Source organism: Chinchilla lanigera, unplaced genomic scaffold, assembly GCF_000276665.1.
Source record: "Chinchilla lanigera isolate Chin_1 unplaced genomic scaffold, ChiLan1.0 scaffold00112, whole genome shotgun sequence".
In the NCBI taxonomy this organism is placed as follows: Eukaryota; Metazoa; Chordata; class Mammalia; order Rodentia; family Chinchillidae; genus Chinchilla; species Chinchilla lanigera.
In genome coordinates this window covers 1,927,155-1,953,671 of record NW_004955513.1, presented here as the reverse complement: position 1 = coordinate 1,953,671, position 26,517 = coordinate 1,927,155, and the positions used below count along the sequence as shown (strand labels likewise).

Here is a 26,517-nt window from a genome sequence, read left to right as displayed (position 1 = left end):
GCAGACAGGCCCGCTCAGTAGCTTCGGCCTGCGCAGGAGGCCTGTCCTGGCCCCGTCTTGCTGCCCAGGAGCTCCGCCGGGCTCTTCTAGACGCCTTCCCAAAGGCTCCGGCTCCGCTCTGGCGCCTGGCCGCGGCTCTCCGCCTCCTCCTCCCCGGGGCCGCGGCCCCTCCCGCCCCGCGCGGACTTCGGGAACCGGGCGGACAGGGGCCCAGACCAGCCGCGGACGGCGGGGCTGGGGCACAGGGGCGTCTTCCGTGTGGGGGGATCTCCGAGAAACACACGGCCGCGCCCCCACAGCGCCCGGCTCCCAGGGCGTCGGCCCCGGCGCCCGGCCGGCTGGAGGGGGCACGGGGTGGCCGGGACGGGGAAGCGCACCGCAGGCAGAGGCGGGGCTTTGGGAGCTCAAGCCGATCCTTGCGGAGGAGCCGCGGCGGGAAGCGAAGGGCCGAAGGGCTGCCTCGGCCTCGGCCTGGCCAGCGGGTGGCGCTGTAGGACAAGCAGCCGAGCTCGCTGCCAGGAGGCCGGGGCGGGCGGAGGACCCGCGGCCGGGCGACCCAGGAGGTCTCAGCCGGCTTGTCACAGCCCCAGCAAGACGCACAGCGCGCAGGAAAAGAGACGGGGAGAACTTCCCGGAACGTCGAACCCACGTCTGGGTCCTTTGCGCTGGGGTGTTTAGAGCTAAAACGGGGCCCCCATTCAGAATTTTTCCTTCTTGATACAGCTGTCCCTTGGAACGTCCTGCCCGAGTACCTCATCACTCACAGGGCGGGACGTTCACTGTATTGACTAGGTTGCACTGTAACTTGTGATCCTCCTGCCTCAGCCTCCCAAATGCTGGGATTGCAGGCATGTGCCACCATGCCTGGCTATGAACCCGCTTCTGATGGGTGGACAGTGTGCATGGGGGTGCTGGTTGGAAAGCCCCCCCAAATCTGTGCTGTAGTGACTGTCCAGGCCCCCAGGTGGCCACCAGAATGGGCCTCTCCCTGCCAGGCTGAGGGATGCCCCCGGACAACATGAGCTTGTGCCTGGTGGCAGGCTGTGTGTGGGATTTGGACCCTGGGATCCTAGCCCCTGCTGGGAAGTGGGCAGCTTCCCTTCTACAGAGAGGAGGGCAGCGAACAAGCAGAAATCCCGAGAGCAGGCAGGCAGCTCAGGGTTCAGGCGTGGCGGGCACAGCAAAGCAGCTCGAAGCCCACAGCAGGAGTTGGGGGAGCTGCGGGCTTCAGTCCCACAGTGCTGGGGGCCCCCAAGGGGAAGGGGGCTGCTCTGCCGCGAGTGGGGGCCGCGAGGAGCCGGGGATCAGACGGGGTTGAGGTGACAGGCTCACTCTCAGGGCGGCGGAGCAGGGTGCAGGGTCGACTGGCCTGAGCGGTGGTTTTGCAGGTGACTGGGACAGTGTGTGACCGGCTGGGTGAGAGGTCAGGGAGCAGAGAGGGGAGTTTCCTGGCCCCATGGCCGGGCGGATGCCGATGCCGTTTCTGCCGCGGGAAAGGCCCAGGGAAGCAGGTGTGGCGGGGAAAGCCGCGTGTTCCGGCTACCTGGATGCTAGAGGTGAGCACCACACGCCTGGGGGGCAGGGGAGTGGCTGGGTAGGCGCAGACGGAAACCGGAAACCGGGAGAAGTGCGGGTTGCAGGTCAGCGCTGGGGGCCCTCAGGTGGGAGATGGCATCGGGAGGCAGGGGGAGGGGCCGGCCTGGGAGACGCCCCGTGAACCGGTCCTGCGCCTTGGGAGTCCCGAGTCTCAGAGTCAGCCTCTGCCAAGCCTCAGTGTAGCTCACCCAGCACTTCGGCATCTACTGGTTTTCACAGAAAGACGCAGGGGAAGAGGACAGGTAGGCTTTTCCATTTAAAACACATCGGCCTGTAATTCGTGGAGAAAAGTCCCAGAACCTGAGAGAGCTGGGAGGGAGGAGTGCCCAGGAGTTTGCCCAAGACGCTCTGCAACCCGGACACCTTTGGCCTCTCAAGGGCAGGTGACGTCCCGTCTGCAAGGACAAGGCCGCCGGCCTGCCTGATTGACAGCGCCTGGCTCAGAGGGGCGGGGCTGCCCCGGTAATAAACCGTTGGCTCTTCCTGCTCGCTGCCAGGGGTCCCAGACAGAGAATTCTGCCTCGGTGAGACACCAGCCGTCCCAAAAAGAGCAACGAAAACTCATGCTTGGAACAGAAAATGGGGCTTTCAGAGCACATCGGCGTGGCGCTTTCTGCAGGAAATGCGCCGGCTGTTCTCATCGCCCGGTGGGCAGGGCCGGGGGTTCCACCCTCAGCCTGGCTTGTTAAAAGCTGCCTCGTAATGTGGGTTGATCTTGTCAGGTGAGGCTCTGGGAAGAGGAACAGGGAGAGCTGACCCAGGAGGGTCACAGGTAGAAGGCTGCTGGGGTAGGGTGAGGCTCATGTTGGTGAACTTGGGGTGGAGTGTACGGGGGCTTACAGAAAACAATTAACCTGAGAGCCGGCTGAAATGGGGGAGGGGCCGGCTGGGGCTGGGAGCAGCAGCAGAGTCAGGTGAGTCTCTCAGGGGACTTCCCACCACAGCGGGGGTGGCTCACGCGTCACAGGGTCTAGGGGTGGGTGTAGTTGCCCATCCGCAGGGTCCCCTGGCGCACAGCACGTTCTTCCTGGTGGACTTTGAACGCTCTCTGGCGGTCGGCCTCGGTGGGGAAGGTGTCCAGATGAGGACCCACCTGCCGGCAGGAGACAAGAGCGCAGGGGTGAGGCTCTTTCTGGCCGCCCCATCCGCCTTCCCATCCCCCCTTTGATCTTGTGTTTGCTTTTGTCTTTTTTGGTTTTTTTTAAGATGGTTTCACTATGTAGTTCACACTGGTCGTGAACTCACTACGTACTCAGGCTGACCTCGAATTCTCAGTGATCCTCCTGCCTCAGCCTCCCAGGGGCTGAGATTATAGGCATGCACCCCCAAGCCTCACAATCTTAGAGAATAATAAAAATAGCTGCAAGGGGGACTCCAGCACAGTGCCATGAGACCCAGCCAGAAGGAGGTGGTGAGACCCCGGGCAGCGAGGGCAGTGGCCAAGGCCTGGCAGCCTGTCCAGCCGTCGCTGGGAAGACATGCAGAGAACCCATGCCCCGTGTACCCGCATCACTTCCAACAGGACGTGTGCCATCCTTCAGGAACCCACACGAGCCGCCGTCCCCGAGGGGGACCCTGTGCTGCAGGAGCCCAAGAACGAGTCCCTGCCCTCCGGAGGGCAGCACCAACCACGCCAAGCCACACTCGGGAGGGGCAGCTCCTGTGTCTGAGGGTGTGTGCCGCCACGCCTCGCCCTTCCCCGCCAGCCTCCCCAGCAGCAGTGCTGGGTGAACCCTGGCTCCAGCACTGAGTCGCTGACCTCCCCTCCAGGTGAGAGAAAGTGGTGCCCGCTAACATGGCCTTTCCCCTCGGGATGGCCTGAGGCATGGGGTCCGAGGGGCAGAGGCTCACCTGTCTACTTACACATCTGTCCATCCGTCCATCATCCTCCTGTCCATCCATCCGCCCGTCCGTCTGTCCATCCACCCACCCATCTCCCCATCCACTCTTCCACTCACGCACTCACTCATTCACGTCTGCTGAGTGCAGCTTGAGTCAGGGCCGGAGCCCGGAACAAGGGAGAAGGGCTCCACCCTCCTAAAATCAGTGGGACGGCAGGCACGCTCAATCGAAGGCCCATCTCACTGCCATCTGCAGGCCTCGCAGATGAGGAGCTTAGTCCCGGAGAAGAGCCACTGACTGGGGCTCAAAGGATGTGCAGCGCTTCCTGGGCAAAGGGGGCTGCGTGTGTTCTGGCCCAACCCAGCGGAGCTTGAGTCCACCAGGAGGTGCCGTGCTGGTGTCGGGGCCATGCCAGGGTCGGAGGTCTGTAGGAGCAGCGAGGGTGCCACTGCGCTTCAGGATAAAGCTGGACCTGCATGCCCAGCAGCCATAGGGTCTGATTCAGAACCCAGGCCCCCACACCCCCGGAGAGGTTAGCTCAGCCCACGGTGCTGATGACAAAAGGTAAGAGACAGAAACGTGGGCGGAGAATAAAATATTAACAGGAAGCCGGGAGAATCCTCGCACTTGGTGCCCAGCAGAGCACAATGGGACCATGTCCATCCCACTACAGATGTGGAGACTGAGGCTGGAACAGGGTTGGCTGGGGCCTGGCCCACAGGGAACTGGTGGCAGAGAAAATGCTTTAGGCCCCTGCCCTCCTCTGAGCCCTCAGCTTTGGATTCTTTCCAGAACATTCTGCCGCAGCTGCCTGTGCAACACGGGGTGCTTCCTGCACCTCCCTGTGAGGTGAAGGGGTGCTTCTCCTCGTTAGAAACCCACCTGAGCCAAGTGGGGACGGGCAGCACAGTTAGCCCTACAGTGGCCACATCCTTTGCTCTCTAAGAGATGTGGACCCTGAGGGGACACGTCCCCTGGGAGAACACACCCACAAGTCCTCACATGCAGGCCAGCGCAGGCTTCGGGAGGCCTCGGACCCTTTGCCGGTCCCGTCATGGCCCCACAATGGCAGCGTGCCCCGCAGCCATCCTGGGGTGCAGATTTCTTTGGGTGCATCAGCCTCACCTTGGGGCTCTTGTAACCCAGGCGGCAGCCTGAGCCAACCCCAGAGGTCCTGGTCCCCGGGGCAGGCGGCTTCACAAGGTCCCCTGGTGTCCCGGGGAGCCGGGGCTGACTGCTGGTGTGAGCTCACTGTGGCTGACCGAACGGGGACCCGGGCTCGGCTCAGACTCAAGTGTCCTAAACATCCCCGAGGCACCACACAGGAGTGATGGGGAGAGAGGAGACCCTGCACAGGGGGCTGGGAGAAGCAGGCAGCAAGAGGCCTGTCAGGGGACAGATTTGTGTCCCCGGAGGTGACGGCTCGATTCTCCCGACACTTGGGTCGCTGCAGTCTGAGGGGGCGGTCAGCTTGCCCAGGGCGCTGTCCCTGGTGGCGTCCTCAGTCGTGGTGTGGTTTGTCGTAAGACAGGCATGTTCTTCCTATGCATGTTTTCCTAACAGCCATAACTATGAATCCGGTGGGACCCCCTTAATATTATGTCAAAACAACTTTCCACGTTGCTACCATATCCTGCAATGATAATTTTCTTCTGTAAAAAACTGTAATAGCTTCACTGGGATTTAGTGGATTTACAAAAACTGCATCAAATGGGCACAGTTTGGGTGTAGACATTATGCCCATGAAAACCATCTCTACAATCAAGGCAATGAAAATATTCATCACTTTTGAAAGTTTCCTTTTGCCCTGTTGGTTTTTGTTAAAAAAAAAAAAAAAAAAGGTTTATTTTTTATTCTTTGGGTTTGAGTAATTAGCATGAGGTCTACCCTCTAGAAAAAAATTTTTAAAAAATTTTTTGAGACAAGCCGGGCATGGTGGCACATGTCTATAAACCCAGCACTTGGGAGGCTGAGGCAGCAGAATCACTGTAAGTTCGAGGCCAACCTGGGCTACAGAGTGAATTCAAGGCCGGCTTGAACTGCAGAGTGAAACCCTGTCTCAAAGCAGGTAAAAAAAAAATTTTTTTTTGAGGCAGTGTCTCGCTCTATGTAGTCCAGACTGGTCTTGAACTCACCCAGGCTGACCTTCCTGGGTTAGTGATCTTCCTGCCTCAGCCTCCCAAGTGCTGGAATCACAGATGTATGCCTCCCTGCCATTTCTCCTGGCATTTGCTTTCTTTCTTGCTTGCTTCTTTTTTCTTTCTTTCTTTTTTTGGGGGGCGTTTTTTTGAGACAAGTTCTCACTGTGTGGTTCAGGCTAGCTTTTAAACTCACTATGTAGCCCAGGCTGACCTTGAACTCATGGTGATCCTTCTGCTTCAGGCTCCCAAGTGCTGTCTCCTGGCATTTTTCAAGTGTATGATTAGTGCACACAGTCTCTGAATGAGACTCGACGTCCCTCAGTTCCAGAGCTCGTTCACTTTCGAATGGAACTTTGCACCCCGAGCAGCCGCGCCCTCGGCAACTTGCTCTCCACTCTGCTCCCCACCCTGCGGCTCTGCAGGAGGAAGCACAGCTTCGGGACCTTTGTCTCCGCTGTCCCCATTGGCCCCTGCAGAGGGTGGCACAGCGACCCCAAGTTCTGACCCCTGGAGCTGGCGAATGCGGCCGTCTTTGGAGAAAGGATCTTTACAGACGCAGTTAAGCTGAGGGTCTAGCGGAGGCCGCCCTGAGCGACTCACACAGTGTGTCCTCTTTACACTGTTTTTTCGTGGACACACCTAGGTTTATTCCAGAGGGCTTGCAATTGATTCTCTGTCAGTCAGCTATTTCCAAACAGAAGTCCCCACATAAGCACACCAGCATACGTTAAAGTGTGTGACAGAGCTCGCTTTTCAAAACATCTTTAACAAGTACGTAAGGGGAAATGTAAAATGCTGGGATTCAGACGCGGATCTTTTAGAGAAGAAGATACAGAGGCCCCGTGTGAGGTCAGAGGCAGGCACTGGAGCACTGGGCCAGGGCCAGGGATGCCAGGAGCCTCCAGAGGCCGGAAGAGCCAGGAAGGACCCTTCCCTGACTTCTCAGGAGGGAGCGCAGCCCTTCCCAGCCTTGGTTTCAACTATTCTTCAGAGCTGTGAGAGCTGGGTGTGCTGGCATGCAATTGTAATCTGAGCACTAAGGAGGAGGCTGAGGCAGGAGGATCTCCTCGAGTTTGAAGCCAGCCTGAACTGCATAGTGAGACCCTGCTTTAAACCTCCCAGCCTGTAGCCATTTGGAAGCCCTCCAGCAGGTCAGCTCCCAAGGGGGCAGTGGGAGGATGGAGGCTCTAAGAAGCTGCCCAGCTGAATGCAGAGGACAAAAAAGCATCCAAATTAGAAATTTTCTTTGTTTTGTTTTTTGGAGACAAGGTCTCACTGTGTAGCCCAGGATGGCCTCAGACTTGCAGCAATCCTCCTGCCTCAGCCTTCGCCATGCTGGGATTATAGGCATGTGCCACCACACCCAGTTGATATTTTCTCTTTGCAATTTGCACTGATGTAACAACTTCCTTGAAGCGGAGGCATTCATTTGTCCATCCACCAAGAAAAGTGGATCATGTACCTACTGTGTGTCGGGGCAGCTGCAGTGCTCAGCGCTCGGGGTCCCAACAGGCCTGCACTGCAGATGGCTGTGTGAGGTCGGCCGGGTGAGCCTCGTGTGACCAAGCGAAGCACACAGCATGCACCGGGCCCAGCAGTCAGGGCGCCGTCGGACCAGGACAGATCTGATGCAGCCCGCAAGCACTGGGGTGAGGGGTGGGAAGGGCGGTCGGGTGGCGGAAACAGTGTGGGCAGAGGCAGGAACGCTGTTCCTCTGGGGCCTGGAGTGTCCCCGAGTCTGAAGGTGGCAGGGCCTGACAATTCTCATTATGCACCCCAGTCCCGGAGCCCATAGCATGTTCAGAGGGGGGTGCAGCCGGGTGCCTTCCGCCAGACCGGCCCTGGTCACCATGGGGCGGCACCAGGACAGCTGCACAGGTCCTGAGCAGATCAGCGCCCCAGGGGCTCCGCTTTGCAGAGGGAACTCTCCGTCCAAAGGTTCCATCGCAGATTGAACCCAGGGTTGCGGGGCAGGAGGCAGCCAGCTCGCCGCCACTGCTCTAGTCACCACTCCAGGCCTGGCCCTGTACCACACGCACATGCGTGCCCCCTCGAGGGGCCTCGGCACCAGCCGGGTCTGGAGCTCTGTGTGCTCACGACGCCCCGGCCCCCTGGAGCCCGCCGACGCAGAGCCTTGGAGCAAGGAATTCCGTCTTCGAGGCCTCTAAATTAAGCCATCTGCGGTCTGTCTCTGCCTGGAGCTAAGAAACTGTAACGGCTTTGGCAGGAGACAGCTTTGCTGAATGGAGCTGTGAGTCGCTTGAAGGTCAACGCAGGTAAATAAGAGGTGAGCGCCCCCGGCTGCCCGCAGCCCCGGCCAGTCCATGGGCAAAGGAGCAGGTCCCCCTCTCATTGCACGCCTGCCTGGAGACCCCGGCGAGCAAGACGGCCAGGCCCATGCGGCCCAGCCAGGCGTCCCTGGAGGAAGTCGCTCAGCACACCAGGCGCCCCGCCCTCAGAAGCCAACAATTGGACTCCGGACTCTTAACTTTCTGGGGCAGGCGGTTCTCTGGGCAGGAAGGGGAGCTTGACTGTCCCAGGTGGTGGGGCTCGACCAGAGCCCGGGGTGGGACGCCTTGCGCAAAGGGGAAAACACCAGAACAGGTAGGAGGGCTGGGGGGGGGCAGCGTGGGGGGCTGCACAGCCCCAAGGTCTTTGGAGAGATCTGTGTTCTGCGTGCAAGGAGTCTAACACCCCGTCTCCCCGCAGCCTTGTCAGCATGGAAGATCCCCTGAAAGTCAAGCCAGTGGGGCACTCAGGGTCATCGAAGCCGACTGCCCCCGGCTGCCGTGGAGAGGTGGAGGCCCGGCTGTGGCATGGTCGGCTTTATTTCTCTCACGCTAGCATTGCTGTGCCAGTAACTGCCCTCCCGCCAAATCCTCACCTAGCTCAGCTCACGGGTTTTGGGTGTCTTTATTTTTGCTCCGTCCATTTTTAATCTAATTTCTATCTAATCTCCGGGTTTCCCCTTTGATCTCTAAGTTATTTATACACGGGCTTTTAAACGTCGGGGCAATTTTACCAGTTACATTTGTTAGGGATTCTTAATTTAATTTCTTTGATTCCAAAGGAGTCTGCACAGATCCGAGCCTGGGCACTGGCTGAGGCTTTGCTTTCTGTGCCTTCCAACAACGCCTGCCCCGCTCTCAGTGGGAAATCCTTCCGCAGGGCAAGCCGGGGCCGTCACAGGGAGCCCTGCGCCTAGCTCAGCGCAAGCACAGCCAGTGTCCTTTCATTTCTGTATTCATTCTCTTGTTTATTTGATGAACATTTGTCAGTCACCTAATTCGTACTGGACACGGTGCTGGTCAGTAAGATAACAGTGAGAACTTACGAAGCCCGCACTCTCGGGGGACCAGACACAGTGACACAATTAAGCCTTCAGTTATAGCTGTGCTGAGTATGAAGCCAGGGACGCTGGGGTGCTCGGCAAGAGTCTAATACAGAAACTCAGACCGACTTAGGGGCCACAGCAGGCCCCGAGGAAACGGCATCCAGCAGGGACTCAGAACAAGGGAGCGGGGCGTTGGGGCCCCAGGTGATGGGAGAAGCTCTGCGGGAGCTCAGGGCTCTGAGGGGACCCAACAGGCCGGGTGATCACCCGAGCAGGTCGTCAGGGGGCAGCAAGCCAAAGCAGGGAGATAGGGTTTCCCGCCTATGGATGGCAGTGACAGCAACAGGTCAAAACCTTGTACCCCGCTACAAGGGCGTTCACGAGCCGGCCCCGCTGAGAGGGAGCAGGCGTCAGCGGGGAAGGCAGGCGGGATGTGGCGAACCCCGGGGGCCGGGAGGCCGTGTTTATGTGCACTAGGAGGGGTGTGTGAGGCAGCCTCCTGGTGACCCGGTAAAGAGCGTGTCACCCGGGGGAAGGGGCAGGGGGACTGTCCACCAGGGTGGCCCCTCGCCCCATGGCTGTTTTAATCTCAGTGAACTCAAATGTAATAAAATAGAAAAGCCACGTCCTCGGTGGCCCTCGCTGCGCTGTGAGTCCCCGGTGGCCTGGTGTGGCCAGTTCCTGCTGCATAGGGTGGACGCGGTGGGCCGGGGGGCTTCAGCGTCACACCAAGCCCTGTTGGACGGTGCTGCTCCGACGGAGCTGACACAGAACTCAGAAACACAAGGTGCAGGGAAACCAAGGTACAGGACGGAACATAAGTATGACACTGGGTGAGAAAGATTTAAGACACACAGTGATTCCCTGTATTGTTCAAGCACGCGTGTGATTTGGGTTTAACAGAAACACACGGCCAGGCAGGGTGGGGCACACCTGTAATCCCAGAAATCGGGAGGCCAAGGCAGGAGGACGGCAAGGCCTGGGCTGCAGCGTGAGTTCAAGGCCAGCCTGAACTACGCAGCGAGACCCTGTCATAACAAAAACAAAACCGAAACTGACCCAGTCCCGGGGCTGGGCAGCTGAGGCTGCCTCTTCTCATTAGCCCCACGGCGGTCCCCGACCAGATGCCAAACCTCCCCGAGACGGGCCTGGGGACTGAGAAGCCAGAAGGGAGACTTGGAGGAAAAATAGCCAGCTTTGTAAAAAAAAAAGAAAGAAAGAAAGAAAAGGAAATCTGCCGAAGAGCTTAGGAAAAAAAACCCTGACAGCCGCAGAGATTTTAGTTTTTTTAAGTGACAACGGCTCAGGTGACTGGGAGAGAGATTTTGCTGTGAAAGATTGAGAGGCTGTCTGCTCTAATGAGAGGCACTTGAAAATTATGGATCAGTCCCAGGTCAGTAATTTCTGTCAAGTTCGGGGCAGCTGGAGGTCAGAGGCCCCGGCAGAACACAAATCCACACCGGGCCTGGTCAGAGCCAGGCCGGGTGCTAACCTCTGATGTAGCGAGTGTAGTTTAAGTAATTAATGAGGGTAACAATCTCTCCTGAGACATCTGGTCCCCTAAATTGTTATTCTGCTACCGGCTTTAATTTCTCTGTGGTCCAAAAATAGATGGAGCAGGGACACAGAGCCTGACCCTCCCTGCTGACACACGCTGTGGCTTCAAAGGACATCCAAGCTCTGGCTGCCGAAACAAACTCCTGCCTCCCTCAAAGCGCTAAGGTCGGCTCTGAGATGGCACCTGTACCTGCCTGGGCCCGCTGAGAGTGGAGAGGAAGGACGACCGCCCTCCTCTGACAGGAGAGGTAGTTAGAAAGACATAGCAATCTTCCTGTCTCATCCTCCCGAGAGCTGGGCTTACGATATGGTTAAGACACTAGCTGGAGAAGGCCCAGCTACCAAGCAGCAAAGCCTGGATGAAGACCAGGTCTGTGCTCAGGTTCTGGGGCAGAAGAGAATGTGAGCATTGATTTGCTGTTTGCAGGAACTCTTTGGGCGCCTCTAGATCATTGCCAAGGACCCACTGAGGCTGGGGGGCTGCCATTAAGTCAACACTGTGCAAGGAGGCTGTTTGCGAGATGCGGCGGATCCGACCCAGGGCCCCGACCTTACACTGCAAATAATGCACGTAGCATGAGATGCGCTGCTGAAAGTGTGGGAATTGATGACTTCCGCGTAATCGTAGGGCTCCACACACATCAGTGCCATCTGAGTCTAGCACATTTCATCACTCACCAAAGATCCCTCCCACCCATGACAGCCCGCCCCACCCTGCCCCCTCCTGGCAGGCTCCCAGCTGAAGCTCGTACCATGGAATCGGATCACTGTGGTCCTCGGTGACAGGCTGGCCTTGAACTCACTTTGTAGCTCAGGCTGGCCTCCAACTCGCAGAGATCCTCCTGCCTCAGCCTCCCAAGTGCTGGGATTACAGGCGCTCACCACTATGCTCAGCTTTCATTTTTTTAATATTGTGAACAGTGCTGCTTGGACTGTGGAGAAGTTTTTGTGTGGCTGTGTCTTCCTGTCTTGTGGACATGGAGTTACTGGGCCATGTGGGGCTCTGTGCTTAGCCTTTTGGGGGACTGTCAGTTTTTCAAAATGATCGTCCTATTTCTATTTCCACCAGCAATGTATAGGTGTTCCTGTTTCTTCAAATCCTTTTTTTTTGTTTTTGAGATAGGGTCTCACTATGTATTCCAGGCTGGTCTTAAACTCACTCTGCAGCCCAGGCTGGCCTCTAACTTGTGGTGACCCTCCTGCCTCAGCCTCCTGAGTGCTAGGATTACAGGCGTGCACCAACACATTTCTTTGCATCCTTGGGAGCACTTGTGACTTTTCATTGTAGCATCATAGCGGTACAGAGTGGTGTGCACCTCGCTAACAGCCTGTGCTGCTGACCATGTTTGCATGTGTTTATTGCTCACCTGTGTACCATCCTGGGAGCGAGGGTATTCAGAACACTGGCCCATTTTGAAATTGGGTTACTTGTCTTCTTATAAGTTAGAAGAGTAATTTCTACATCCACAGGTATAAGTCCTGAATCAGACACACAATCTGCAAATATTTTCTCCATTCTGTAGGTTTTCTTTTCACCTTCTTCACAGTATCATCTGGAGCAGAGATGTTTTTAAGTTTGGTGATGTCCAACATATCAGCTTTTCCACCAGTGAGCTGCATTTTATTCCCTCTTATATAAATATCATGTGACACAAGAAGACAGAATTTAGGAGACTTCACCGTTCATTTAACTGGCCTGGTGGGGCGGGGGTGGTGAGCAGATTACTGGTTCGCTCCTTGAATCATGGCGGCTGCTGGTCATGTGCTGATACTAAATAGTCTAAGTCTGGGTCGCAGGGGCAGAGCAGTGATTGATTAGCAAGGTCTGCTGCGGGCGCGGGTGGGAGAGGACCATGCACGGAAACAGAGTCTCCCATGGTGACCAGGGAGAACCACAGCTCTCTCTCCCTCTCCGGGCCACCTGGAGTCTCCTGCCCCTGGGACAGTGGCGGGCGGAACCGAGGGGAGAACTCGGAGGAGGCCGGCAAGGGGCTGGCGGAGGCACCGGCCAGGATCCTGGGAGCCTTGTTAGACAGCAGCCCGAATTTGGCAAGGGTGCCGAATCCAAACAAGTAGTGACAATGCACCCATTAGCGTCTCACGGGACAAGCACCTGGCCCTTCTTACAGCGGCCTGCATTTCAAAACCACTGCACCCTAGCACTGGGTAGAGAGCCGGGGAGACAGAGCCCCCACAACGACCCTAGCTCAGGCCTCTAAGGAAAGAGGCAGCCCCCCAAGGTAATCCTCAGCCCGATGCTGCGGCTGGTCCTGCCAGCACCCCTCCCTGGCCGGGCCGCGGTCCCCCACGCACGGGGAGGTGGCCGGCCGCAGGGCGCGTGGGCCTGCACTCTCTGGGCCACCACTGTCGTCTTGGCCTCGTGTCTCGGTTTCTCTTTGAAGCCCTCAGTCCAGGAAGAATGTCACAGGAAGCTGCTGCCAAGGGGTCAAACGCAACCCCTTCCCTGTCCTGTCTGCCGCCCCCACCCCAGAGCCCCCAGCTCACACGCACACGCGCGCACACACACACACACACACGCACACACACGCACACCCAGGATGCAAATGATACGCGCCCAGCCATCACGGTGGAGCTTGACAGAAAATAATGAGAAACACTAAATCTTTTATAAGGTCAACACTCGCCTTAGCCGAGCAGCTGTCAAACAAGAAAAGAATTTAGCGCCGGAGCCACGAAACTTCCATCGGCTCATTAAACCCAACAGGGCCCGGGCCTGGCGTGGCGGAGGAGACGCGGGGCCTTCCGTTTTGTGTCAGTAATTTGCGGTGGAGGAGGCAGAAGAAACCGCCAGCGCCAAAGGGGCCTGGGGGGCGGCTGGGGAATCGTTAGCGCGCCAGGAGCGGCCGCGGCTCCTAATTGGAAGCATTGGGCATTATCAACGGAGGATTTGCCTCGGCTCCCTGACAGCTAGTGGGCCCAAAATGATCGCCCACTTGTCAGTGTAAAAGACCATTAAAAACAAACCATTTTGATTTAATTGGAGGCGGTGCACCGAGGGGCCAGGTGAGGAGGCTCGTCAGCCCCGCTCGCCCGGCCGCACCCGGCTCCCCCGCCTGACGGGTGGGCCGGGGTGGGAGCGTGGGCGCCTGCCTTTCAAAAACTGTCTGGGAGAGGATGGCACGGGAGACAGGAGCTTCACGCGCACCGACGGCGCGAGGTCTGTTTGCAGCAGGGTTATCAACAAAGCCGGCAGAGCCGCGCCACGGGAGCGGGGAGGGAAGGGGCCCCCTTCTCAGAGTTGGCTTGGCACTCTCCTTCTAGGAGGGGCCCTGGGGGCATGGGCCGGAGGGGGTCCTGCACGGCCACCTGCCCATCCGACCTTGGATTCGGCACTCGGAAGGTCACTGTGGGCTGCGGGCCCCAGTGGTCAGCAGGGCCGGCCCTGTCCTTCAAGCTCAAATGGGAGAGGACATGGCAAAGGGGATGTGCTGGTGGAGACCCTTCCGAGGGTCCTTGTGAGGAGGACAGCCTGGTGCTCTGGGACAGCCCCATAGTGTCCCCTCCTCCCAGCGGAGGCCAGGAGTGGATAACTCCTAGTCGCCCATCACCAACCTTGTTGTCCCAGTGAGAAGAAAGAAGCCGCTTGTCTAAGCACCGACCCCAACTCCTGCGGTCCTCCCAGCGAGGCGGGGCCCCCAAGTGCACAGAGCGTCGACCTGCACGTGGAAGCCTTGCCTGCACTGCAGTGTCCAAGCCCCGATGCCAGGGCTGTAGGCTTTGCGTGTTGATTCTCAGCCTCACGTCCGCTGTGGGTACTTGATAAATATTAATTGGCGTTTGCCAGATCTGGGAGAGGCCTGTGTAACTGTGTGCCGGCCTCAGTCCCCCCCCGCCCCCCGCCCCTGCTCACAAAGCAGCGATCTCGCTTGATGCCCACTGCTCCTGCGACACAGTGACCCTGGCCAGCCCACGCGGCCCTGGTGGGCGTCCCGGGGAAGGGGAAGCCGGCAGCGGCACATGGCGGGTCCCTTCACAAGTCTCCACTGCTTGTTTTGATGGGGGATCAGGCCGGGAGAGACACCAGATCCCTGGTGAGTTTCAGACTCGAGAGCTCCTCATCCGGCTGCCGAATTTGGGCAACGGGGATTCCTTAATTACTTTCTCTGGAAGTTTACCTGGCGGTGCTTTCCCAGGTAGCACAGGTGGTTACCCGGGCACACTGTGCCTCCACTGACAGACTCTTGGATTATGTGCTCGAATGCAAATCATGCCCTTGCGGGGCCATCCACACGGTGCCCGTCAGGACTTACTGTGTATTCAGAGGCTGTTGAATAACTCCTGGTCACTGCCTAGGTGGTGGGGGACACACTCAGATGTTCGATGTCTAAGCCTGTTGGGGGGGTTCACTGCAGTGGGGGTTGTCATCGTTTTTCCCCTCTTCCCTTAATAGAAGTCATGATCAGGAAGAATTTTTTCTGGGGTCTTTAGGAGGGGACAGAACCTTTCTGTGACTGAAGGGGCCTGTCAGGTCACACGTAGGAAGAGTAGAGTGAAGTGTCCTTAGCTAGACAGCAAGAGTGTCAATGCTGTATTCTGGACACTGTTCTGGGAGAATGTTAGCAGACAGGGGACCGCCAAGAGTCTCAGGGTGACTCTGCTCTTAGGGTTACCCAGTAGACACTCAGCAAATCTTGACTGGATAAACAAAAGGATGGCTGATAGATGTATGGGGCATATGGATGGACAGATGGGTGGATAGATGGATGGGTAGATGGATGGATAGGTGGATAGATAGATAGATGGATAGATAGATAGATAGATAGATAGATAGACAGATAATGCCTAAATGGATGAATAGATGGAAAGATGGATGGATGGACTGAAAGATGGATGGATGGAAGGAAGGAAAGAAGGATGGATAGATGGATGGATGGATGGATGATGGATGGAAGAATGGATGGATGGATGGATGGATGGATGGACAGAAGGACTGAAAGGTGGATGGGTGGTGGTTAAGTAGACAGATGCATGGGTGGATAGGTTAAGAGCTTGGGATGAGACAACAGAGCCCTTAGAAATGTGCCTGAAATCCATGCATGCTAAAGATTCTCTCCATCTGCTTTGCTTAATTAAACTCGAAGTGTTTTATCTTCTACAATATTTGCACCATTTCCTTCCCAGTGATTTGCAGTACCCAGTGGATCGCATGTGGTTTGAAATAAGACATTCGAGGGCTGTGTAAAGCAGAGACTGTCGGGGACTCAGGTCCCTGAGCTGAACAGATTCTGACTCTTACCAGTTTCTGCCACGCGGGGCACAGAAGAGCGCATTGTCTTGTCCACCATGTCTTACACACCAGAGGGACGGCACTAGCCCGATGGTTAGGCGCACAGGTTTCTGAGTCAGACAGATCAAAGTTCTCATCTCACATTCCAGCTGTGAGGCCAGGAGCCTCGGTTTCTTGCCTACAAAGCAGAGGCCATTGTGCCCATCCTGCGGGGCCATTTGCCGAGTGCCTAGCACGGTGCCAGCACCCTGAGCAGCAGGGATTCTAGACGTGCTGGCTGCTGCTGCTGTTAGGGCTGCTAAGGGTACACACCTCCTCCCACTACCCTTTCCTGAAACCGTCTGCCGGCCGGGAATTTTCAGTCTTGTATTCAGCGATCCAGGTAACACTGATGGCCGTCTTCAAGCTCCGTTTTGTTAAGGAATTCACAGAAATGTGGTTCAAATGGACAGATCTTTATGGCGGTGGATAAAGGTAGAGAACGCAACGCTTACTGGCAGAGGTCACAACGTCTGGGGGTCTACTGTCATTGCCAGTTAGGGCTCCTCCTCCCAGCACTCAGAGCTCTGCTCTGGGCATAGCTACGAGCCTGGCACTGTGGGAGCAGCATCTGACTTGGGGAATTTGCGGGGGAACCACCGCTTCTAAGGGGCTCCGGAAGCAGGAGCCACGAGCAGGAGGTAGGAGGCAGATTTGTGATGAACTGGAGAGAGAAGGTGCTCTGGGCTGAATCATGTGGAAGCTCTGACTCCAGTGGGATGGTACTGGAAGTGGGTCCTTTGCAGGTGACTAGGGTTAGAGGAGGTCATGAGGGTGGGGCCCCCAGGCTGGGATAAGTGCCCTTACAAGCAGAGATACGGCAAGCTCGATGGTGCCCTCTCTGCCCTCTGAGGACACAGTGAGAAGGCAGCCAGCTAAAAGCCAGGAAGAGGCCCCTCATCAGAACCCACCATGCTGGCACCTCCATCTTGGACTTCTAGTCTCCAGACCCGAGGTGGGTGAAGCCATCTGTGGGTGAAGCCACCCAGGCTGTAGTATTTCCTGTAGCAGCGCAAGCCGACTAAGACCAAAGCTCATGAACAGGGCTGAAGACAAAGCCCGTCTTCAGCAGGCTCGGCTCCTCTCACAGGCCCCAGAGGCTGCACAGCAAACGTGAAGATTCCCCCCACCGACATGTACACTGCACACACCTGTGCACGTGTGGAGCTGACACTGACCCAGGGAGCCGGGGAGCAGCTTGAAGAAGTGCAGGTGTGGTGAGTCAGGGTCCTGAAATCTGCATAGGACACTGTCCTCAGAGGACCCCAGGCACAGCTCACCTATGGGACCAGAGTCCAAGCCCCATGTGGCCCAGAGATTCGCTGCCCTGTGGCCTTCCCGTGCCAGGCCCTTCCCGCACACGCATGCCCGCACCTGCTCCTCTGCCATGCAGGTGCACGGAGATGGCCACAGGAGGCTGCGGGCTGGAGCCGGTCTTCCAGGCCTCTGAGCCGTGGGCTCAGCCCAGTCCCCATCCCTCTGCCTCCGTGTGCACCCGGCAAACCCCAGTCCAGGTCAATGGCCTCTTGCCTCTGTAGCCCCGGAGCCAAACTGCAGTTTAAAAGATGCTGAGGGTTTTATCAAGGTCTAATGGCTTTAGGGCAGTGGGAAATGTGTGGTTTATTGCAAGGGCTTAAAATCAGCCAGAGCAGGGCTGGCCACGACCCTCTGGATGCCCATCAAAGCCTCACTCCTGAGCGCTCCTGACCTGCCCTCACCTCCCTCCTGTGTCCTGCAGGAGCCGCGGGCCCCTGACCCCAGTTCTTAGCATTTGTGGGCTCTTCCAGGGTCTGAGGTCTGCAGCCAGAGTCCCTGCCCTGCCCCTTGCCATCTGTGAACCTTGGGTACATGACTTAGGTACAGCCTCGGAGCCTGCCTCAGTTTCCTCAACTCCGAGTCGGGTGACTGCCCCGGCCAGGTGGGGTCACATGGGTTAATTCGCACTGGCACCTGGGCTGGCAGCGCAGGAGGACTCGGGACAGGTGGGCCGTTGGTGCTGCTGCTGTCACCGAGGCCATCTGCAGGTGCCATCTTTCCAGTCGCTTCCTCCCTCTACCCTTGCAGCGTGGGATCTGGGCTGACCACCTGCATTTGTTTGTGCCGCTCTAAGGCATCACTTCCCAGGAAGCCGGCAAGGTGGTGCTGGCGGCTCCCAACATCTTGGCTCACTGCACCTGCTCTCTCATGAGCCCTGAGTTTCTCCCCATCAGTCAGCAAGTGGGGACTCTGCCTGCGCCCGCCGCTGGCTGTGTGTCGGGCAGCGTGGGACCCCCGTCGCTCTGGCAGTATTGGCGTTGGGTGACAGAGGTCTGACAAGCTGGGAGAGAGACCTTCTTCAGGGATGTTGAGAAAGTCTTTCCAAGAGGGGCAGGCGCTAGCCCAACTCCTCCCAGAGCCTCAGAGGGCCTATTCCCTTGGGGATGAGCTGGAGGAGGAAATCAGGGACCCCAAAGTCTCACCCACCCCTGCATCTCACCATGACACTCTTGCTGTCTCTAGAGAGTTGAACTGTGTACGCTAAAACAAGCTGTCTGGGTGATTTTCAAAACAAAAATGGAAACATTTTCCCAACGGGTCGTGGGGAGAAGAGTTTCCCAGATGAAACTGAAAATCACCAAGAGCTGCCAGAATTAAAGGGGCTGGGGACCCCAGCTGCAGGGCGAGGCCTGTAGAAGTGCCAGTCGTCCTTCCTTGGCCATGTGCCCCAGCCCTACCTCAGGCGCCCCCCAGGGCTCCCCTGGACCCCTCAGCCCGTCCTTCCCCGTCCCTCCAGCTCCAGCCCCGGCCATTTGTGTCCTGTCAATATATGAGCAGCAGTGTCACCTCCTGAACAGGTGCCCGAGAATTCAGTACCTCCGAGATGCCAGATTATATAAGACCAATGAAGCCCTGCTTTTATCCCTTGGGCGAGTCAGCCCTGCTACATGCGGCTCGGTTTCTAATGGGGGCATCTGTATTTAGGGAGGGATGTCAGCCACATCAGGGCCTCTGAATCATCCTCCCTACCGCCCTGTTTCTGCCTGTGACACATCCCACGCCCGCATGAAGCACCCCACGCAGCAACATAGGACGATTCTTATTCCAATGCACCAGAGCGACAGCATTCTTAAAATACACTACCGGCGTGAGACCCTGGGGAGGGGCAGCAGACGCGGCGGCGTCTGCCCTTCGCAGATCTGGAGAGTGACTCTGGGTGCACCTTGGGCAAAGAGCAAGCCCTTCGGAGAGGTGGAGGCGGCGGGGTGGACAGGGAAGGAGCCCACTCCGGGGGTTTAGCAGAGAGTTAACTCTCCAGCCAGCTATGATTTGTAAGAGAGCTTAAAGGTGGCAAAGAAAATCCTTTTCTTAGATTCAGCAGCTTTCCCTAATCAGCTGCATCTCCGGGTGTCACTGCTTGGCTGACTGCTGCTACATTTTTTTCCCCTCTGTCTGCAGCTCCTGTTAGGGAGCCAGAGGCCCAGGAGACCCGAGCAGGGTTAGTCTTCCACAAAGGATGGAGGCTGATCCCGTGTTCGGAGCACACGAGCTTGTAAATCAAACTGTTAGCTTAATAGCTTGGGCCATTATTCTAAAGCACTGGGGCTGAAACCAAAAGCTGAATGAAAATATAGTCAATTTGTTCATACTTTGGTGGCTGAACAACTATGTAATGTCAGTGGGATCGGAGCTGCCGAGGAGAGGTCAGCTCTGGGGAGGCCCAACCCCCTCTGGAAGGAGAGTGGGGCTCCCGTTGTAGGGCGGACTTGGCCGTGAAGCCCCAGCCTCCAGAAGTCCCAGCCGTCATGGGAACAGGACGTGAGAAGGCAGGCTTTCCCGGCAGCGTGCAAGCACTTCCATAGGAAGGACAGGGTTCAAGGTGGCTGGACGCCTGGGGAGATACCCAGCGAGGAAGGCAGGCTCTCTGTCTTCTAAAAACATTTTTAAAAAATACCCTGTTTTCTAACAACAACAACAAAAAATTACATGTACTCAGCTGGGCGAAGTAGCACATGCCTGTAATACACGCACTTTGGGAGGCTGAGGCAGGAGGATTACAACAGACCCAGCCTGGGCAACATTAGCAAGAATTTGTCTCAAAATCAAATCATAAAAAAGGCTGGGGATATGACTCAGTACAAAGTCCCAGGGCTTAATCCCCAGTACTGCAAAAATTAAAAAAACAAAAAACAAACCATGCAGAAGCGAACATTAGAGAAAGAAAAATCACCCCATCCTCGCTCCATCACCACGGTTACTGGGGTCGGGGGGAACCCTGCTTCGAGAATCTGCAGCGCTGGAGAGGCATTTCAGGGCCCGTGGGTGCTCTGCGTGTTTGAGGTCAGGCACCCAGGTCCTTTACCCAGCAGGACTTAGTGACGCGTCGGTGGGGGTAGGCGGAAGCGGTGCCATCCCAGACCGTGTCACGCTGCTGTTCCGCCCCCGCACAGCCGGCCATCTCTCCACGGCCTCCATTCGGGAGCAAACCACCTTTGTCTTTGGGTAGAAGGACCCACCATCCACTCTTCCTGGCTTGTGATTAGGTGACCTGGGACCACGAAGTTCAGAAGGGTCAGGAGGAGCAGGTGCCCAGCCCAGCACAGCCGTGTGGGATGATGGGGCTGTCGCTCCAGGCCTGGTCCCCACTCCCCCACCTTCTGTCTTCTGACCATCTCAGCTACGAGAGCAATGTACCTGGGGGTCGAGCTCCTCCTGATTCCCTGTCTATCTGTCCCTGGCATCTGTTGGTCCGTTTCACCCCCCTGCCAGTGGCCAGCAGCAGTCACAGTCCTATTTTTATCTTTCTCAGAGACAGGGTCTCACTATGCAGTTCAGGCTGGCCCTGAGCTTACTTTGTAGCCCGGGCTGGTCTCAAACTCACAGCAATCCTCCTGCCTCAGCCTCCCGAGTGTGCCACCACGCCCAGCCTTTTTTTTTGGAGACGGGGTCTCACTGTGAGCAGTCTCGGCCTTCGTGTGGCTGTTCACCACCGTGTCGAAAGCACTGAGAACAGGGCCTGCCGGACAGTGCTCAGAAGAGACTTGTGAAGGAATAAATGCATGATGATCACCTTCGCCATCTTACAGCAGCCGCCGCTCCCTGAGGACGTCAGGTGGGGCGGACACGGGGTGCACTGTGCACACCTGTTCCCGCCACAGCCGTGCAGCCGCCCTGCCAGGGGCACCTTTCGTTCAGTGTACCGAAGCAGAAGTGGGTGGCAGACAAGTATGGGGGTGGCAGGTCACCGCGGGGCCCGGGCTGCTAGCCCTGGAGGTGCAGTCCCACCCCGACTCCCCATGGTGCCGCCCTGCTCCCTGCCAAGGCCCCGAGTCACCAGGGTCAGGGCCTAGTGAACCCTGCACAGCGAGGTCATGAGCTAGCCCCTCAGCGAGAAGCCTGGGAAGGGCCCCAGCTGTTCCCCCAGTGGTCAGCCTGGGCTTGGGGCCTGCTGCCTGCACGAGCCCTCCCTGCACGCTCAGCCCCCACATGGCTGCTTGGCCAGAGAGCTTGGACTCATAGGACCTCGGTTTGGAAGAGACCTCCAAGAGCTAATCGGTCACACCCCCTTGGGTGGAAGGCTTTGAGACTGGGTTTCACTGCCTCATTCCGGCGGGCTGTGAACTCACTCTGGGGCCCAGGCTGGCCTCGAACTCTCAGCCGTCCTCCTGCCTCGGCCTCCTGGGTGCCGAGCTTACAGCCATGCGCCATCATGCCCGGCTCCCATTTTCAGATGTGGAGACGGGGCCCCTCCGCTGGGCAGCACACTGTGCGCTGTGCCCCCTCCCCACCTGGCCCCTCGCCCCTGCGGCCATGGCTCACAGGGACAGGGTCTCACGGCCCTCTTGCAGGGCAGCCCTCCTGGCCGGGACCGGCCCGCAGCGGCCACTGCGCCCTGCCTGCTGTCTCGGGTGTGAAAGGTGTTTAATTATTTCTGACAGAGTTCAGCGCCGACATCTGTTGGCGAGCGGGAGAGTGCATTTAGGTTGTCCGTCACTGTGACAGGTCCCACTTTTTGGAAACGCTTTTTCCCTTCATAATGGGGTCGGGTAGGGCAGCGGGTCAGACAAGGACCCTCCCGGGGCTGTGTGTGCAACGAAGGCAGCCTGGGTCTGGCTGCTGGCAGGGCCTTCAAACCCACATCAGCTGGTGGAGGAAGGGGGCCAGGGTCTGGGCAGCACTGGGCGGGCCATTCTTCTTGCTTTTTAAACAAAAAAAAATTATTTTTGGTACCAGGAATCAAACTCAGGATCTTGTGCTTGCCAGGAAGGTGTTAATGCCACTGAGCTATATCTCCAGTCCTTTTTTAAATTTTTGAGACAGGGTCTCGCTATGCAGTTCTTGCTGGCCTTGAGCTCACTATGTAGCCCAGGCTGGCCTCAAACCCATGATGATCTTCCTGCCTCAGCCTCCTGAGAGCTGAGGCTGTCCCCATCAGTGGAATGTGGACATGACAGCTACAGTTAACAGACACCCAGCACACCACATGTGGAAAAGGCTCAATAAATTTTTTTAAAAATTTTTTTTGTCATTTTGAGACATTTCACTATGCAGTTCAAGCTGGCCTTGAACTCACTTTGTACCCCAGGCTGGCCTCGAAGTCACAGTAATCCTCCTGCCTCGGCCTCCTGAGTGCTGGGAGTACCTCAATAAGTATTTTTGTCAGCCACACTTCCTGACGGGGGCGGGGGTGTCTGCATGTGACATCCCATAGTGCAGCACGTGGAGGTCACAGGGTCTCTGCTCACTTTACCAGGCGTGCTGGGGCCCAGCCCGGCCCCACCAATCCCACACAGGACTCGTTTCCTGCAGCTCCTGGCTGATTGGATGGGACGGTTCGCAATGCACAGAATCCCGGGAACACCCCAGAAAAGGTGAAAACGGCCCAAAGAAACCAGGCCTTCACTTTACCCTGAGTCTCCATCTCTGGGCACAGTGGAGGCTGGGCAGGTGCCAGCTGGGGCCCTGCATCCTCCCGGGGCGAGGACGGCAGTCGCCCTGTGTCTCCCCCACCCCCGCGCACGCAGGACACAAGGGTGTAGCGCCACGCCTGGCACCAAGCGAGGGGGTCACTTCTGCTCCCACAGCGTCTAGGAGCAACGGTCTCACGGCCGGAAGAGGCCGCCGGTCCACGGTGCAAGTCCTTTCATTTAAAACTAGACACAGTCACTCGTCTCTGCCCCTGAGCCGCCCGGCCGGGCTGCGGCTTCTAGCACAACCCGTCTGTGGTCCTGGGTAGGGGCCCTACCTGCTCTCCGGGTGGGGCATGGGGACCACCTGTGCCCGCCTCGTCCGCAGCCGCGGGCTCTACATTCTGAGCGGGGCCGGGATCAGCGCCGCGGGACAAGCCTCCCCGTGACATTTGCAGCGAGCACAGCGGGAGTGGGGCCCCTGGGGCGGGCGTGAGGGGCCGCGTGGGGGGGACAGCGCGGCTTCCCGGCGGGGCGGGCGCGGCAGCTCGTTCAGGCGCATCAGGCTCAGGCAAGCGGAGGCCCCGTCTTTGTCTAAACCGCGGTTTAACGCAGCGCAGAGGGGCGGGGCCGGCCCGAGCGCCGCCCTGTGCAGCTGTCTGCCGGCCGGACGGGTCCCTCGTGGCCTCTAGAAACTCGGGCCGCGCCGCCCACGCTGGGCAAGGCAGCCCCCTCCCCGAAGCTCCCTGCCCTCTGCTTCTACACAGACGCGGCTGGCACTTTGTTCTTGCCCTGCTGAGAGCTGCTGAGACCAGCCCCGCCGGGTGGGGGTGCACAAGGTGAAGGCACAGGGGGCGCGGGCCTAAGGCCGGTGCGGAGAGAACGGCCACCAGCAGAAACCAAGTAGCCACAGATGCTGCTGAGCGGTGGGGGGCCTTCTCCCTCATTGGAGGGAATATGAACTAGTGCAGAAATCGGGCACAGAAAACCAACACTAGAAATTCCATCAGAATCAGCTATCCCTTTTCTAGGTACCTTCCCCAAGGAGTTATAGACATCGTAGTACAGTGATGCATACACACCCACGCCCATAGCAGCACAATTAACAATAGCTAGTTTTTGGAAGCAGCCTATCAGCAGATGAATGGATAAGGAAATTGTGGCATTTACACACAATGGAGTACTACTCTGCCATAAACAAGGATACATTTGAGTCATTGTAGGAAAATAGATGCACCTTGAGACCATAATGTGAGGTGAAATAAGTCAGACTCATAAGCTTAAATATCACATGGTTTCTCTTATACGAGAAACCTGAAGTATAAATAAAGAGTACAATAAAAGCCTGACATATAAAGAAATTACAGAGCAAAATAAAACGTAGAGGACACAGAGAGAGTGAACTTTTGCAAAAGGGCAGAGATGGAGGGCGGAGGGGAGAGGGGAGGAGGCAAATCAAGAAGAGGCATTGTGTCGCGCAGGTACTCCCCGCGAGGAACACACACGTGGGCTGCAAACAGGGACAGACAAAAACAAGGAGCTCCGAGGCTGGACTCTCATCCAGCCGGAGCAGTTGCACCCTACGCACTCACGCCAGCACCTGTACGCATCTGTCCCCCTCCCCACGGCCACCAGCCAGCGGGAGGGTCAGCCTGGGAGGGCACACGCGCTGTGACATCCTGAGTCCTGGGTGGCATGGGGCCCCATCCCTGGCAGGGGTTTGGTCCAGATGGCATCTGCCTCCCTCCCCCCTGGCACCCAGGCTGTGTGCCGAGCTGACCTGGGTTCTGTCCCGTCCCTGCATGTCCAGCATGCACCATGTTTCCGGTCTGCAACCTGGGCCCCATGGCGGCAGCTTCCGGGACGGTGCAGGTGCAGGTCTGAGCTGAGGGCACCCAGAGCCGCGCTCAAGAAGAGCGCGACAATGTTAGGCATTGCTGGTGCCTGGCGGGCGGTCAGCAGCCGCCGGAACTCCCAGAGGCAGGGGAGGGAGGAGCGGCAGGCAGTCCGGTGCAGGCCAAGGAGACACTGACCTTCTGGAAGTGGGGCATATGCCACAGGGCGTCCAGCTTCACCGGCGGCTTATACTTCCGCAGGAGGCTGCTGCGGGTCTCGCACTGCTTTCCCAGGACCACCTGCAGGAGGCCGGAAATGCACAGTGAACCTCGCCTGGCCGCCTGGACAGTGACCCAGGGACTCAGGGCGGAGGTTGGGATTCGGGCTGCAGCCGAGCCCAGGGGCTTTGGGTAACTTGCAAGCCCTTTGGACCAGTTATTTTCCCTGCCTTCTAGAACCGTTTGGAAACTGAGTCAGAGTAGAGAGGGTCTCCGGTCAGGGGTTGACAAGCTGGGCTTCCCGGCGTAGGGTGGACTCACATCGCCCTCCCAAGCCCCCGTTCCCCTGCTGGAAAAGGACCCCCTGCGCCTAACAGACAGGGTCCCTGCGCAGCCAGGCTCTGAGCACGGTGGCGGCTGGCCCGAGGCGCTTGCTTGCCAAATGCTGCCGTCACTAAGAACTTCCCTTGGAGCTGCGGCCGCCCCAAGTCCAGGGTGCCCTGAGCGGCCTGTAGACCTGGGAAGAGACGCGTGTCCCTGGGCAGCCTGGGCAGCTTGGCCTCACACGCGGCCTGCCTTACCCAGCCGAGTGAGACGTCGATCAGCCCGGGCAGCAGCCCCTAGCTGTGGCCCGGCAGCTTCACAGCCGTGTGGTGTCTCTAACCCACCCTCACCCGTCACCCGTCTTCCCAACAGGGGACGGACATGCTAGGAAGCGTGCTCTGGCCTCCTGCAGCAGGGCCGAGCCCTCACCCTGGGGGTCCCTGTGCCCAGAGTGGGGGTGGGCTGACCTCCCGACTGCTGAAGATGAGGGGACACAGGGAAGAATCCACACAGAGGCCTCGCTAAGGTTTCTCCCTGTTTGTCGCCGTTGCCACTTGCTCCTCCTCTGCCTGTCCCTCCCTTTCTCCATGACTGCCGGCCTCGTCCTCAGACGCAGCACAGAACGCAAGCTCTTACCACGTCTCTGGCTCTCGGGCTCCCGTAACAGGTGGAACGGGACCTGCGATCTCGCCTCTTGCTACTCTGCCTTTTGTTACAGGGGCCGCAGCCCTGAGCCCAGGTGGGTAAAAGGGAAGATGCTTTTCCTGCCCCAACAAAGGCTCGGGCGCCTGGGCGCTCTGCCCCCTCGTGGGCCCAATTTGCAAGCAGAGACCCCCAGATGATTTGTAAAGCCACACACCCACCCAGAGCTGGGCCGCGCTGGGGCAGAGTCGCTGGCTGCGTCAGGGGTCTCTGCTTTAGAGGGAGGGCTGTGGGCTACGAGAGGGTCTCTTGGCATCGGGAGAAGGGATGTGGAAGGACCAGTGATCCTGAACCTGCTGTGGACACTCTGGGCTGCAGTGAATAGCTGCTCACTGAAACACAGCTCTCCCTGGGCATGGTGGTGCACGTCTGTAATCTCAGCACTCGGGAGGCTGAGGCAGGAAGATTGCAGTGAGTTTGAGGCCAGCCTGAACTGCATAGTGAGACCCTGTCTCAAACAAACAAAAAATACCCCACAGCTCTCCGTGGGGCTCGGGAATGGCTGTCACCACCACAGCTTGGCTCTCAGAGCCACTTGCAAACACCGCCACTCCCAGTGCCAGGCTGCCAGGCAGAGCGGAGGGGCGCTGGTGCCAGTCTGTCCCAGAACAGAGACACTGTCACCAACCCAGGTGCTCCCGTAGTCAGCAGATGGATGCTCACCGGAGCCTCTCCGTGGCCCAGACACACCCGGGTGGCTGGCGATGGACACCATCGCTCCGAGCCTCAGTTTCCCCATAGAAATGAAACAGCTGAGACAGTAGGAGGAGATGCCGCCCTGACGGGGTTCCTGGCA

General features: G+C 58.0%; 2 protein-coding genes across 2 annotated transcripts in view; both read right to left on the bottom strand.

Annotated features, from left to right (window-relative positions):
- Positions 1-1,770, bottom strand: LOC106147049 (translation initiation factor IF-2-like; the record flags this gene model as incomplete). Its single annotated transcript, XM_013506718.1, is given in 1 exon segment — positions 1-1,770. A coding segment is annotated over 1 exon segment (757 nt), but the record flags the coding sequence as incomplete, so codon positions are not given.
- Positions 1,771-1,844: 74 nt separating this feature from the next.
- LOC102027216 (chromosome unknown open reading frame, human C9orf171) overlaps positions 1,845-26,517 on the bottom strand; it is a 117,174-nt gene continuing 92,501 nt past the window's right edge. The window contains exons 5-6 of the mRNA XM_005408380.2: positions 24,675-24,776; positions 1,845-2,689 (exon numbers count right to left, since the gene is read on the bottom strand). Of these exons, the coding sequence (XP_005408437.1) occupies positions 2,567-2,689; positions 24,675-24,776 (225 nt within the window). The 3' untranslated portion in view covers positions 1,845-2,566. The remainder of the gene's footprint in view (positions 2,690-24,674; positions 24,777-26,517) is intronic.